At 42.7% G+C, this 15372-nt stretch overlaps 1 protein-coding gene across 1 annotated transcript in view; it reads left to right on the top strand.

The window, feature by feature from the left end:
• PMFBP1 (polyamine modulated factor 1 binding protein 1) overlaps window positions 1-15365 on the top strand; it is a 104423-nt gene extending 89058 nt beyond the window's left edge. The window contains exons 28-41 of the mRNA XM_075838504.1: window positions 5083-5329; window positions 5569-5758; window positions 5840-5993; window positions 6065-6232; window positions 6306-6473; window positions 7032-7199; window positions 7934-8101; window positions 8185-8352; window positions 8531-8593; window positions 10343-10452; window positions 10583-10657; window positions 12802-12895; window positions 14434-14486; window positions 14558-15365. Coding sequence (XP_075694619.1) covers window positions 5083-5329; window positions 5569-5758; window positions 5840-5993; window positions 6065-6232; window positions 6306-6473; window positions 7032-7199; window positions 7934-8101; window positions 8185-8352; window positions 8531-8593; window positions 10343-10452; window positions 10583-10657; window positions 12802-12895; window positions 14434-14486; window positions 14558-14630 — 1899 coding nt within the window. The 3' untranslated portion in view covers window positions 14631-15365. The remainder of the gene's footprint in view (window positions 1-5082; window positions 5330-5568; window positions 5759-5839; window positions 5994-6064; window positions 6233-6305; window positions 6474-7031; window positions 7200-7933; window positions 8102-8184; window positions 8353-8530; window positions 8594-10342; window positions 10453-10582; window positions 10658-12801; window positions 12896-14433; window positions 14487-14557) is intronic.
• The last annotated feature ends 7 nt before the right edge of the window (window positions 15366-15372 follow it).

The following is a 15372-nucleotide window of genomic DNA, read 5'->3' as shown; positions in this document are numbered from 1 at the left end:
TTAAGGGGTGTAGTTTTTAAAATGGGGTCACTTCTCGGGGGTTTCAACTCTACTGGTACCTCATACATGACTTAGCACCAGAAAAGCTCCAGTAGGCCAAATGGTGGTCCTTTCCTTCTGAGCCCTCCCATGGACCCAAACGGCAGTTTATCACCACAAATGGGGTATTACCGCACTAAGGACAAATTGGGCAACAAAATGGGGTATGTTGTTCCTTGTGAAAATAAGAAATTTTGATCAAAAATGACATCTTATTGGAAAAAATATTTTTTTCATTTCACAGCCCAATTCAAATAGGTGCTGTGAAAAAACTGTGCGGTCAAAATGATAACAAAAATCATAAATGAATTCCTTGAGGGGTGTAGTTTCCAAAATGGGGTCACTTCTGGTGGGTTTCCATTGCTTTGATACCTCTGGGGCTCTGCAAATGCGACATGGCACCCGAAAACCAATCCAGCAAAATCTGGACTCCAACAAACACATAGCGCTCCTTTCCGTCTGAGCCCTCCCATGGGCCCAAACGGCAGTTTATCACCACAAATGGGGTATTACCGCACTAAGGACAAATTGGGCAACAAAATGGGGTATGTTGTTCCCTGTGAAAATAAGAAATTTTGATCAAAAATGACATCTTATTGGAAAAAATATAATTTTTTTCATTTCACAGCCCAATTCAAATAGGTGCTGTGAAAAAACTGTGCGGTCAAAATGCTAACAACAACCATAAATGAATTCCTTGAGGGGTGTAATTTCCAAAATGGGGTCACTTCTGGTGGGTTTCCATTGTTTTGATACCTCAACACCTCTTCAAACCTGGCATGCTGCCTAAAATATATTCTAATAAAAAAGAGGCCTCAAAATGCACTAGGTGCTTCTTTGCTTCTAGGGCTTGTGTTTTAGTCCACGAGCGCAGTAGGGCCACATGTGGGACATTTCTAAAAACTGCAGAATCTGGACAATACATATTTAGTAGTGTTTCTCTGGTAAAACCTTCTGTGTTACAGAAAAAAATTGAATAAAAATCAAATTCAGCAGAAAAAATGAAATTTGCAAATTTAATTTCCACTTTGCTTTAATTCCTGTGAAATGCCTGAAGGGTTAAAAAACTTTCTATATGCTGTTTTCAATACTTTGAGGTGTCTAGTTTTTAAAATGGGGTGTTTTATGGGGGTTTCTAATACATAGGCCCCTCAAATCCACTTCAGAACTGAACAGGTACCTTCAAAAAAAGGCTTTTGAAATTTTCTTAAGAATATGAGAAATTGCTGTTTATGTTCTAAGCCTTGTAACGTCCAAGAAAAATAAAATAATGTTCAAAAAACGATGCCAATCTAAAGTAGACATATGGAAAATGTGAACTAGTAACTATTTTGGGTGGAATAACCGTCTGTTTTTCAAGCAGATGCATTTCAATTCTGAAAAATTCTATTTTTTGTAAATTTTCTCAAAATTTTGCAATTTTTCACAAATAAAGACTGAATATATCGACCAAATTTTACCACGAACATGAAGCCCAAAGTGTCACGAGAAAACAATCTCAGAATCGCTTGGGTAGGTTTAAGCATTCCGATGTTATTACCACATAAAGTGAAATATATCAGATTTGAAAAATGGGCTCTGAGCCTTAAGGCCCAAACTAGGCTGCGTCCTTAAGGGGTTAAGCTAATTTTTCCCAGAATATGTACATCTGTCACCAGGACAATAGACAAACAAGCCCTGATCCTGCAGTGTTAGGGTATGTTCACACGGCCTATTATCGGCCGTTTTTCGGGCTGAAAAATTGGAAGCAGAACGTCTCCAAACATCTGCCCAAACAGCGTTCTGTTCCGATGGGCCGTTTTTTTACGCGGCTCTTTTGCAAAACGGCCACTTAAAAAGAAGTGCAAGTCACTTCTTGGGACGTTGTTGGAGCCGTTTTTCATTGACTATATAGAAAACCGCTCCAAAACGGCCGTAAAAATCGCGAGTGGCTTAAAAAACGGCCGAAAATCAGGAGCTGTTTTCTCTTGAAAACATCTCCGTATATTCAGACGTTTTTGAGTTTCCGTGTGAACATACCCTTACTCCACTCACTCTAACCTACATGTTGTAAAAGAGGAGGTAGATGCAAGAGTGTTAGGCTGGGTTCACACGACCTCTTTTCAGACGTAATGGAGGGAATTACGTCTGAAAAAACGGCTCCATTACGACAAACATCTGCCCATTACTTTCAATGGACTTTACGATGTTCTGTGCCGACGACCTGTCATTTTACGCGTCGCTGTCAAAAGACGGCGCGTAAAAAAAACTGCTCGTCCAAAAAAGTGCAGGACACTTATTGGGACGTAATTGGAGCCGTTTTTCATTGACTCCATTGAAAAACCGCTCAAATTACGTCCGTAATGGACGCCGCAAAAAACGCGAGTACGAGCAATTACGTCTGAAATTCAGGAGCTGTTTTCTCCTGAAAACATCTCCATAATTTCAGACGTATTTGCCGTTATCGTGTGCACATACCCTAAGGCTCTGTTCACATCTGTATCATGGCTTCTATTTTAACGGAAGCCACAACGCTGTGCCGGGTCCCTCATACGATGCAGCCCAATGGACGGCATTGACTTTTATAATGGGATTCGTGGTTTAGACAGCAGAAATATTCTTGTTGTCAAATCAGATGGCATTGCTTATGCAAGCTGCGAACAGGAAATCGCTACGTGAACCACCTTTTATATCCCAATGATATGCCATCAATGTCTGTCTTTAGAGAGGCGCTTCACATGTTATGTCTCAGGACAGACAATGACGACATATTATTAGGATAATCTAGCAATGTCCGATTGTGGTCAACTGCTTGAAATGGTGCTGGGAAAGCACGAGGTCACTTCATCTCCGCTCGCTTTCTCTGGAGTTTACATATTTGGCCATTGATGATGAAAGCGAAGCAAAGATTAGGTGACGCCGTGCTTTCTGACGTTGTTCTAGGCATCAGCGGGATGGTGATTGAATATTGAGGTCATGTGGCTGGGATATACCATCGTGTGTGTTAAGACAAACCAGTTTAATACATTTTCTAATTTCGGGTAGGTTCACATTGTATGTGTTTTGAGGCATAGAAATGAGGTGGATTTCAAGAGAAAACGGCCTCTGAATCCTGATGATTTTGAAGATGATTTTTAAAGCGTTTTTGATTTTTAAAGCGTATTACAAACCCTATTTTGAAGTGAATTTTGGAAGTGTTTTTTTGTAGTGTCAACGGAAAATCCGCTTGTAAAACGCCACAAGTGACGTCGCTACTTTTTTTTTTTACGGGTGTTTTTTTAAAATTCAGCAGCGCACTTAAACATCTCCTATGAACTACAGCGTATCCAAATGAAATCAATGGGAAACTGATTGCAGGTTTACCTCAATTGTTTTTTGGAGTGTAATATGCGCGGTGTACGCTCTGAAATACGCCCTGATAGTAAGCCACATGATCTACTACAGTTCCTTACCATTTTCAAGATCGGTTTGCGGTCAGTGAATAGAACCATTTTTTAAATATACATACATACATTAAAAACCTGCCCTGACCCTGTTAGGGCATGTTCAGATGTGGCGGATTCCGCAGCAGTTGACCGTACAATACCAGTGGATGGGGTTTTCAAAACCCTATTTACATGTAGCGGAAGAAATGTGCATTTAAAGCAGAGCATGCTGTACATTTTCAAATCCAAAGCATGCAGAGTCTCGCATATGTGGATTTTGCACTAGATTCGTTGCATAATTGTCCACCACGTCTGAACGTGCCCTTGCAGCTGATGGCTTTATTTTAGCCTTTATCTAGAGTGGTACTGATCAGTCTATAGTCAGATTTTGTCCTGTCACAACTGTTTTCTGGATTTTCTGTGAATGTTTTTGTTAAATCCTGAAGAAAACCGTACACATTGCCAACCCTACCGGGGAGGTGTATATTTTCACCTGTGTGAGGGAACAGCACATGATCCCACGTGATCCCGGCTCTGAGTCTATAGAGACCAAAAAAATAAAAAACATTGCACTGCTGGCCAAAACTGACACCTTGTAGCAAATCAATAAGGCCACGTTCAGACGAGCATAGCTGACCTCGCCTCGCATGTGAAAAACTAGGACATGTCCTATTTTTTATGGACCCATCACACGCTCTGTTGAAACCACGGTCGTGTGAACGGCCCCATTGAAATACACGAGTCTGTGTGACGACCATCACACGAACATGATATATGCTCATCTGAAAGAGCCCTAAGGTGTTAAGAATAGGGCAAGACCGTCTTCTTGTAGACCAGGATGCGCCCATTCACTCCAATCGACAGAAAAATATAAAGTAGTAAAACCCAAAAAAAAACTAATTCATATTGCCATATTCGTACTGACCCACAAAATTAAAGTTAACATGTTCTGTTATTTTTACTGCACGGTGAACACCCTAAAATGAGAATTGCCCTTTTTTTATTTTAAATTTCACCCTACAAAGTCTTTTGTTTTTTTTCCGTGCATTATATGGTTACAAAAAATAACGCCATTAAAAAATACAACTCGTCCCGCAAAAAACAAGCTCTCATGTCGATGGAAAAATAAAACACTTCTGGTTCTTGGAGGGCAGGGAGGAAAAAACTAAAATGAGAAAAAATAACTAAAAAAACGGCCTTGACCTTAAGGCCCCATTCAGTTCTAATGGCTGTGGACACCATTCCCTATCACTACGGATAGGTGTCTGTGCCGGGAATTATGGAGCATGTCCTATAATTCTTATTTTACGTTTATACCTTGAACGGGCTGAAAACGCGGGCTCTGGCGGTCCGTGACTACGGCCGTGTGCACGAGGCTTAAGTGGTTAATACTATATAAACATTGCATGTAGTAAAGTGATTCATCTCCAGCGTTGTTTTCTCAGAGATGATGTCACTGCCCAGACAGGACTACATTCATAACAGTCATCGACAATAGGCAAGAATATTGCAGCGCGCCTGATGATGACAGACTGCCTCTGATCAAATAATGTCTAAGCCGATGACGTAAATGACTTAAAAAATAAAGTGCTTCTTTTCTGTGTGTAATCCGTTCATTTACTTTTCACCTGTTTTGCAGGCCATACAGAAGCGTGATGCTCTTCTGCGTCAGTCAGAAGCTGATCTTCTGCAAGCTCGCAGTTCTCTGAAATCACTCAGTCAGGAGATAGAGCGCCACCTGGAGGCTGCACGCACTATGGAGAGAAGACTGCAGAATGCACAGAAAGAGTCTGATCAGAGAGAGCGAGAGAACAGTGCCCTAAGGGCCGAAATGCAAGAGCTGAAGAAAGAATTGCAGGAGACTTACAAACTCCATAAAGAAGCAGGTAAGTGGCCCCCAGGGATATGAAGTATAAGCTCTGACTGCATGATGAGGGTGTTACATGGCTTCTTGGATTAAACCAATTCCACCCTAAATATATTCCTAAATGCACTGCTTGGTTTGCTCCATTTCCCTCACTTCTGGGTGGAAGATTACACATTGTCAGTGTAAAAACAAAATAAGTGGAATTGCTCCCAAGAAAGATGAAAACTTTTCAATACGAAGCTGTGGTCTTGTGTCCAGTGCAGGCCCTGGCAGGTCAAGAGGAGAAGACTTTACTAATAGAGAGTGCCCTGCAAAGTGCCCAGGAACAGCTGAGCGATCGCGTCGCTGAAGTTGTGAGACAGGAGCAGCAAGCGCGCAAGAAGGAAAGTGAAATGCGCACGCTAAGAGAACGAGCGAGCGCCGGTGACGAGGAAGTGGAGCAGTGCAGGTACATTAATTGCTTTGCCAAACCTAGTCCAGGAAACTTTTTTTATTACCTCCATCTAATATCTGATGTTTGCCTGAGCAGGACACTGGTGGAACGACTGAAACTGGAACTTAATGAGGCCAAGAAGAGACATCAAGCAGCATCTCAAGAGGCCTTAAAACTGCAGCATTCACTGAGCAAACTGCAGCTGGAGCAGAGCAGCGAGCAGGAACAGCACAGAGCGTCGCAGCAACAGGTAACGGACATGGTAATACAAGTCCTGGAATACCCTCATATAGAGCCCATAACGACAGGCTTGTCTTACAGCTGCAGGAACAAAACACCATTCAGCAATCGCTGCGATCAGAACTGGAAGAGCAGCAGATACGGCATGAAGAGCTACAGCGGCAGCAGCACAGGGCCAAGGAGAGAGAAAGCGCCCTGCAGAGAGAGGCGGAGGAGCTAAGCTTGAGAGTGAAGCACTCTGACCGGCTGGTGAGTATAGAAAAGTAGCTGATTTGTAACCACTGGTAGGGGGCGCTCATGCACTTACACTTGGTTTCCGCAGCTTGCAGAGAGAGATCGAGCAATGCAGAGTTTGCAGGGCAGTTATGCTCAACTGGAGCGAAGATGGCAAACGACTCAAGAGGAGGCCCGGGACAACAGCGCTCAACTAGAGCTCACCAAGAGCGCTCTGCAACAAACCCAGAGGAGGATCCAGACTCAGACCAAGGAGGTGGGTGTCAAGAAGTCGCCTAGAATAATAGGATACGGATACTAATGAATCACAGAAATGTACGATACAAAAATGTCAGAAAAAAGTTTATGAAAGTGAATGAGAACACCCCCCTTATTTGAAACTAAAGTTGTTTTAGACACTATTCACACTTTGCAGGAAAATGGCGCAATTTTGCCATGGTCGCCGCTAAAAGTCTTAACGCATTTTAACTGCAACATGTGTACTGCAAATTATACCAGAAAGCTGGCATAATCGCAAACGTCAGTCGGACCCACGCGATCGGAGACAGATGGCATATCCTAGCAATATGCCGTCTCTTTTGTAGCGGCCCCTTTAAGCACCAAGCCTATATATTTTTTTTGTAATACACAGCCGACACCTGCGGTGTATATTTCTGCTGCCCCCCCCCTAATCAGGATATACGCAATGATGGGCTAAGGGGTTATTATCTTTGTCTGAAGTAAAAACTAGATGTACACTTTAACCATGTGAACCTCAAATCCTCAGCTGCCCGATCCCCATTTTACTTACTAATAACTGCTCATCAATCCTTAGTCTAAGCGTTTGGAGGAATCTTTACTGCGAATGCGCTCAGAGGAAGAGGCGGCACAAAAATCGGTGAGGGGGAGGAGTCAGGAACTGAATGCTGCGCAGGAGTGTCTGCAGGAGCTGAAGAACCAAGTCACCGCGGCTCAGAACAGCCTGCGAGAGGCTGGAGAACAGGTATCTTTCTAGTATGTTCCTGCACGTATCATTTATGGGACAACTATCATTAAAGGGGTATTCCCAGCATCAAACCTGATCACCTATCCATAGGATAGGCAATCATTTTACAGATCGTTGGGACCCCCACCACTTGAGAGTGGAGGGCGACACGTACGTACGTGGGGGGGTCGAGCATTCACCTTCCACTCGTTGCAATGTCTATGAGAATGACTGAAAGAGCCCAGCGCTGTACTCGGCTGTTGTCTTAATTTTCATAGACTTTGAATGGAGTGGTCACGCAGTGAGGAAGAACAGGTTTTTTGCAATCTGGCAGGGCCTACAGCGATCAGTGTCATCACCTATCCTGCGGATAGGTGAACATTTTTGATTCTGGGAAAACACCTTCAAACATTATCTGGATTTAAAACTATTTAAAATTCCTTTTATTGCTGTGTCTATAGCAGGTTTTACAGTCCAAAAGTACTCATTAGAATCGCTAGTGACATCAATGAGACATGGTAAAAATACCATCAATATCAGGCCTATAAAGTGGCTTTTAATAACCAAAATAAAAAACGTTCAAATTCATGCCGAAAAATACACAGCACCTTAAGGCTGAATGCACATGAAGTTCTGTTCTAGTCTCAAACACCGTAAACCCGACCACTGTACAACAGCGCTATAAGCCACGAAGCAGATGTGAAAAATTTAAAAGACTGAATTATTAAAGATTGATATTTGGTCTTGAACAGCTGAGTGAGCGCAACAGAGAATTGGCCACTTTAAGGAATGAGCTGCAGCGCACGCAGCAGAAGAAGGCAGAGCTGGAGCGAGGCAGCGCAGCCCAAGAAGAGCAAGTACGCAGCCTGAGCACAGAGATGAGCGCACTGCATCACCTACAAAGACAGAGGGAGCAAGAGGTGCGTCTGGGTAATCCAAGTGCAAGAATGCAGTCCTACTAGGGAGACTGTTCTCCCTACTTACTCTTTTAATCCCGTTGTAGGCAGAGGTATGTGAAAGCCGTCTGCGAGATCTTAGTAGCCAACTGCAGCACTGGCAGAGGCTTCACCAGGAACGTGGACAAGAGCTCCGGCAGAGGGAAGAGGATGTGAAGCAGCTGCAGGACCAGCTCGCAATCCTCATGGAGAAGCTAAAAACTGAAGGCAGAGAGGTAGAGAACATCTCAAAAAGGGTTTGGTAACGAATTGGTCTCAGCTGTTGTAGAACCACAAATCCCAGCATCACCAGCCAAGCTTCTATTCTACAACAGATTGAGATCCAGTTTGTCTAAGCGTCGCCTATCGCCAGCTGCGTCTATGCATTTAGATCTTGTGTATTTCCTCCCATAGAGAGACGTCCTGCAGAATACAATGAACCAACTGAAACAGAAGTACAATGCGGCCACCAGTGAGGTGAGGATTTAATATTAGTCTTACATACTGGGTAACACCACTATTTGTCCTAGTGCGTAATAATATCATCATAATAACATATTAGTTTACAGCTCTCACGCTAAAGCATGTTAACCCCTTGACGACCGCCTACCGTCATGACGGCAGGCGGTGTATATGCTTAGTCTACAGCTCAACCTGGAAGCAGGAGCTGTAACTAACCGCTCCTAATCTTCGAGAAGCCTGCTGAATGCAGCTGGGGTCGGAAAACATTCTGACCGCATCGGTCTCACCCTTTGATCGCCGCGGCCCATGACCACGGCAAGATCAAATGCAACTCCCCTACTTGATCACATCATAGGAAACCTGGTGACGTAATCAAAGAGCAGGGAAACCCTCTGCAGTCAGCTCAGGGGACCTAGAAAGGACCCCGGGCTGTCTGTTTCATTTGCCTGCTGTTATGGCACACTGCCCTAATAGCAGCCTGTATCATAGTGACACAGTATGATGCATTGGCATACAGGAGTATGCTAATACGTTCCAAGTAATAAATAAAGTTATCCCTTAATGGGATTTAAAAAAAATAATAATAAAAAAAAAGTGTAGGGGCAATAAAATATATTTTATGCAAAATAATGACTAAGTAAAAACAAAAAACCTTCACATATTAGGTATCTAAACGACCGTAATAACCTGAAGAATTAATCGAACGGGTTATTTAGCGTGAATGGGATAAAAAAATTATGCGGAGAATCTCTTCTTTTCCTATATTCATGCCGTAATAATAATTTTTTTCTACCTCCAAACTGTGAAAAACAAAGAACTATTTCTCCCGCATTAAAGGGGTTAAGCTGGTTAAGGGGTTAAGCTGATACTACATGGCCCCACTACTAATACATGTAATCGATCACCGATCATCAAGACAGCATGTTGACTGGCGCTCCTTTCATAAAGGAGCCAGTATGGGGATGAGCGCTCGTTACTCTGATCGCTCGTCCCCATACATTTTGATAATGTCGGCAGCGCCTCTGCCAGGGAGACGTGCTGCCAACAACGATAATATTTTGGCCGTTTCAAACTATGCAATCAGCCAATGAATGAGCGTTTGCTCGTTCATCGGGTGATCGTTGCGTTGATTACACTGGACAATTGTCGGACAAACGGGCGTTCACAGAATACTCGTTTGCCCGATAATTGGCCAGTGCAAAAGGGCCTTTAGTCGCTCTTTTTATTAACGTAGTTCATCAAATCACCGATATTATTCATTAGGCTGTTTAGAAAATGGTCTTCCCTCGATCTCCTCCCAGTGGATTCTATGTGGCAGTAGGATTGAAATAAATCCTAATAATCTGCTGCCATTTAGCCACGACTCTATACAGACGTTCACAAGAAGAACTAAAGTGTGCCAACCACATGCGATAATACTTACACATTCACGGTTACAAAATGATCAAACTAGTGCAGGGGGACAATGGAGAAGCAGTCTATAGCACCCTATGCGGTTTCTGCTTTCATTTTCCAAAGAAACTTAAATCAACCAATTGGATGGCAGCTCACATCTTGCACTAGTTTTGATACATTTCAGCTGCCAAAATAGCTACATCCCACTTCATGTTCCCCGTGCTGGTTAATGTCCACGTGTCAGTTACTGCAGCTTCTACCACTGACCAGTCCAAATAAGCAGAGGATTTATTTGATCGTTTCTCTCACATCCGCATGTGCCCCCAGATCACAGAAAGGTACTGAAAGAATTTTCTAACTCCTCTGCAGCTCGACGCCCTGCGCTCCTCTCTAGAAGCTGCCAGGACTGACTGCCGACGGCTTCACCATGAGAGCGAGTTGGTTGTGTGCAACGTAAACGAATGGGTCGGTGAACAGAAGTGAGTTTAACAGCTGCAGTGAAGTGTCACGTGACGGGATTAACTTACCACAAGTCGCCCACCAAGTCTGCTTTATACCCAGAGATATTATTTTTCTTGTTTGCTCAAATACATTGTATCCCATCCACAGAGAAGCCAATAAGACATTGGGGGAAAAGATACGGGAACAGAATAAGCAAATCCAGCAGCTGACCACTGAAAAAGAGTAAGTACTTAACCCCCTCCCCCTGCTTGCATTCTGGGCCCTAATGACCAAGCCATCTTTTTAAGTTTTTCCATCGTCACATTCAAAGAGCTATAGCTTTTTTTATTTTTGCGTCGACATAGCTGTATAAGGTCTTGTTTTTTGTAATTATTAATAGCACCATTTTGGGGTACATAGAATTTGATTAACTTTTATTAACTTTTTTTTGGGGGGAATAGAAAAAAAACCTGCAATTTTGCCACACTTTTTTGCGTCCTAAATTTACGCTGTTTACCGTGTGGTATAAATAACTAACTTTATACAGCAGGTTGTTGCGATTGCAACGATACCAAATTTGTATAGCTTTTGTATGTTTTACTACTTTTACACAGTGAAAACATTATTTTTTTTTTTTTTCAAAATCATTTGTTTTTGTGTCTCCATATTTGAAGAGCCGTAACTTTTTTTTATTTTTTTGCTGATGCAGTTGTTTGAGGGCTTTTATTTTGCGGGACAATTTGTAGTTTTTGTTGTTACCATTTTGGTGTAGATGTGACTTTTTATGAATTTTTTTTTTTTAAGGCTGGGTTCACACGACCTATTTTCAGACGTAAACGAGGCGTATTATGCCTCGTTTTACGTCTGAAAATAGGGCTACAATACGTCGGCAAACATCTGCCCATTCATTTGAATGGGTTTGCCGACGTACTGTGCCGACGACCTGTCATTTACGCGTCGTCGTTTGACAGCTGTCAAACGACGACGCGTAAAAATACAGCCTCGGCAAAAGAAGTGCAGGACACTTCTATACATTATATGCAGGACACTTCTTTGGACGTTTTTGGAGCAGTTTTCTCATAGACTCCAATGAAAACAGCTCCAAAAACGGACGTAGAAAACGCCGCGAAAAACGTGAGTTGCTCAAAAAAACGTCTGAAAAAACAGGGGCTGTTTTCCCTTGAAAACAGCTCCGTATTTTCAGACGTTTTTGGTCACTACGTGTGCACATACCCTAAGGCTGGATTTAAAGAAAACAGCAGCAATTTTTGCATGTTTTGTTTTATTTTTTACTACGTTCACCGTGCGGCTTAAATGATGTAATAAGTTTATAGTCGGGGTCGTTACGAACGCAGCGATACCAAATATGTGGAACTTTTTTTACTTTTTGTTTTTTAATAATAAAGCAGTCTAAGAGGGAAAAGTGGGTTTCACTTTTTATTAAACTTTTATTTATTTTTTTACTAGTCCCACTAGGGGACTTCACTATGCGATTATCCGATCGCTATTATAATAGTATTGCAGTGTATTATGCCTGTCCGTGTAAAACTGACAGGCATCTGCTAGGTCATGCCGCAGGCATTCACTAAAGGCAGACCTGGGGGCTTTTATTAGGCCCCCGGCTGCCATAGAAGACGCCGGCTATTGCCGGGTGCAAGTGGGATTGAGAGGGAGCGCCCTCCCGCTCTCCAAAACAACTCCGATGCGGTGCTCACTATTGAGCGCCACATCTGAGGGGTTAAACGTGTGAGCGATACCAATATCGATCTTACCCGGTCGAGCAGGGACGCCCCCAGCCCTCAGCTACCTCTGGGAGCAGGGAGATTTGACAGCTCCCTGCTCTGTTTACTTATTCCGATGCAGCGCCGTGAAAAGGCTATTGCATCGGAATAAAGCCTGTTAGTGACCGATGTAAAAACACTATGGGGCGGTCACTAACGGGTTAAAGAGAATCTGTCACTGGGCACACAGTCTTTTAAGGGTCTATTCATACTGTGAGGTCAGTTTTTGATTTTGCAGTAAGAAACTGCACTTTTAACACATGTGAATAGACCCCCAAGAGTCACTCTCCTGCCCTAACTGAGCAGTCCGGGCTGTTACTCGCCTGCACAAATCCACTTTATCCTTTCCTAATTGCTGTCCAAAAGAGACCCAGTGTTGTCAGTTGTTGAATGTAGAAAAAAAAGGCAAAAACAGCAACGGCAGTTACTTCAACCAATGAACTCCAAAAAAATGAAGCATCCAAAATGATGCAAATTGTTGTACAACATCTAATGCCTAACAGTATAACACTTGTGAATAACCGTCCCTGGTTTTAGTACCCCTCACTTTTTCTTTTAGCCTGAACCGAGCTTGTGCCAGGTGATCTTATCATTTTCTCTTAACAGCCATATGCAGGAGGTGATTGAGCAGATGCAGAGGGAGAACAGATATTTAAGAAATGTAGAAGACGAGAGGCGCATAGAGAATGAACGTTATAAGGTGCGATAAAAGAAGTTCATGTTTTAATATAATTTACAGTTCACACTATATACGGAGATATCTCAGAGAGAAGCAAAAAAAGTATTTGTAAATTTACTCCTAATGCACTCAATAATTGTCTGCAGGTCCCTCCACAGAGCATGCTCTGCTGATATCATGTATGTGGTAAAAACACCACATCTCCCAGAATGCCTAACAATATAAATGAATGTAACCAGTAAAATGAGGTTAAAGGGAAACTGTCACCAGCATTTCACCTATTAAACGGGCAATACCTGGTGGTAGTGGGTGGAAAATCATTTCTATATAACTAGAATTATCTTCGTAGTCGGCTCTGTAGCTTTAGTTTTTGTTTTTTTTTTGTGTTTCCGCACCGTATGCTAATGAGCATAAGTCAGATCTTCATTCCTCAAGCCTTTCCGAGTTTACCCCACCTCCTTACTTTTGATTGACAGCTCCTTGCCTTCCCCAGCACACAAAACCCCGCGCTTGTGCATTGATGTTCTCTTCTGGGGGGTGTGCAAAAAGGGACACCGGATTATTACGATAAAAAGCGCAAATGTTTGCAAACTTATTTACAGTCGGATGAGGAGTTTAGGAGAGGGGATAACAGCAATGAACTTCTTATAGCAGCGGCCAGCGAGGGATAAGTAAAGTTCAATAGGTGAAATGCTGGTGACAGGTTCCCATGACCTATTTTCAGGCGTAAACGAGGTGTATTATGCCTCGTTTTACACCTGAAAATAGGGCTACAATACATCTGCCCATTCATTTGAATGGGTTTGCCGACGACCTGTAATTTACGCGTCGTCGTTTGACAGCTGTCAAACGACGACGCGTAAATTGACTGCCTCGGCAAAGAAGTGCAGGACACTTCTTTGCTTTGCAACGTAATTTGAGCCGTTCTTCATTGAACTCAATGAAGAGCAGCTCAAGATTTACGAGCGTCTCAGACGCCTCGCATAATACGAGGAGCTTTTACGGCTGAAACGAGGCAGCTGTTTTCTCTCCTGAAAACAGTGTCATTTCAGCAGTAAAAGCCTCTCACCGTGTGCACATACCCTCAAAGTCTTAGGCTTGGTTCACACGACCTATTTTCAGACGTAAACGAGGCGTATTATGCCTCGTTTTACGCCTGAAAATAGGGCTACAATACGTCGGCAAACATCTGCCCATTCATTTGAATGGGTTTGCCGACGTACTGTGCAGACGACCTGTTATTTACGCGTCGTCGTTTGACAGCTGTCAAATGACGACGCGTAAAAATACAGCCTCGTCAAAAGAAGTGCAGGACACTTCTTTGGATGTTTTTGGAGCTGTTTTCTCATAGACTCCAATGAAAACAGCTCCAAAAACGGATGTAAAAAACGCCGCGAAAAATGCGAGTTGGTCAAAAAAACGTCTGAAAAGCAGGGTCTGTTTTCCCTTGAAAACAGCTCTGGATTTTCAGACGTTTTTGGTCACTACGTGTGAACATACCCTTAGTCTTTAGTTACCTTTTCTATTAGAATTCTTACTTTTGGTTGATTTGATTCTAGCTTTCTCTGCGTACATCTGACCTGGAGCACCAACATCCCAGCGAGGACATAGGGTGAGTTTTAAGCCAACTTTTGTGTCCGTCACTCCACTCCAGTTCGTACATCACTGACCAATGTTTTACAGGTCTCTGCGTTCTGCAAGAAGAGCATTCACAAGTGCTGGAAACCTGAGGGCAAAGCCACGTGGAGGTTCTTGATGATTTGGTGCTACAAAGAAAACGAATGTCCACTGAATGAGCACAGTACAAATGCTGAATGTATAGAAGCTGCACTTCCAACGTCCCTGGAGAAAGGAAGGACAATCTTGTGGTCTTGTATGAGTTTGATCACTGGAGCGTGAAATATTTTTGCTCTGGCTTAACAGTGGTCTCCAGCGTCTGACATTGATCAGCAGAACGATTCCAAAAGCTGAATGTGGGATTCGACTTGGGTGTCTGCCTACACATTAGGGACTAGTTCCGGTCACTCAATCTAAGGCTGAACATGTAGCCATCATCCTATGTATTGCCGAACAGGACTAGAGCTAATCCTAACCACGTCACATTATAGCGCACGCTACAGAGACGTCTGAAGGTTTATACAACATGAAGACATACAAATAACGGGTCTAATTGCAGAGCAATGTTTCAAACAAACTGATCATTTTAAGCACCTTTCAATTCTAGTTTATCATCATGTTCAAAATTGGCTCCACATTTATTCACTTTAACCATTAGCAACCACATAATTTCTGCAAATAATGCATTCTACCTGTGACTGGATATGGGGTGGGCCAAAAACCCAAAACCTTAATATCTGAGATTTAAAATGAAAATTGGACCTGCCAGTGGCAGTAGCACAAATACAATCATTGCACTGTTTGTTTTTTATATTGGTATATTCTCTGTAAATCACTTTTAAAATATTTATACTGCTATTTTGTAATAAATTAATCCTGAA

This window comes from Rhinoderma darwinii, chromosome 9 (genome assembly GCF_050947455.1).
Source record: "Rhinoderma darwinii isolate aRhiDar2 chromosome 9, aRhiDar2.hap1, whole genome shotgun sequence".
Lineage (NCBI taxonomy): Eukaryota > Metazoa > Chordata > Amphibia > Anura > Rhinodermatidae > Rhinoderma > Rhinoderma darwinii.
The sequence above is the reverse complement of the archived record's forward strand: the minus strand, read 5'-3'. Positions and strand labels throughout refer to the sequence as shown.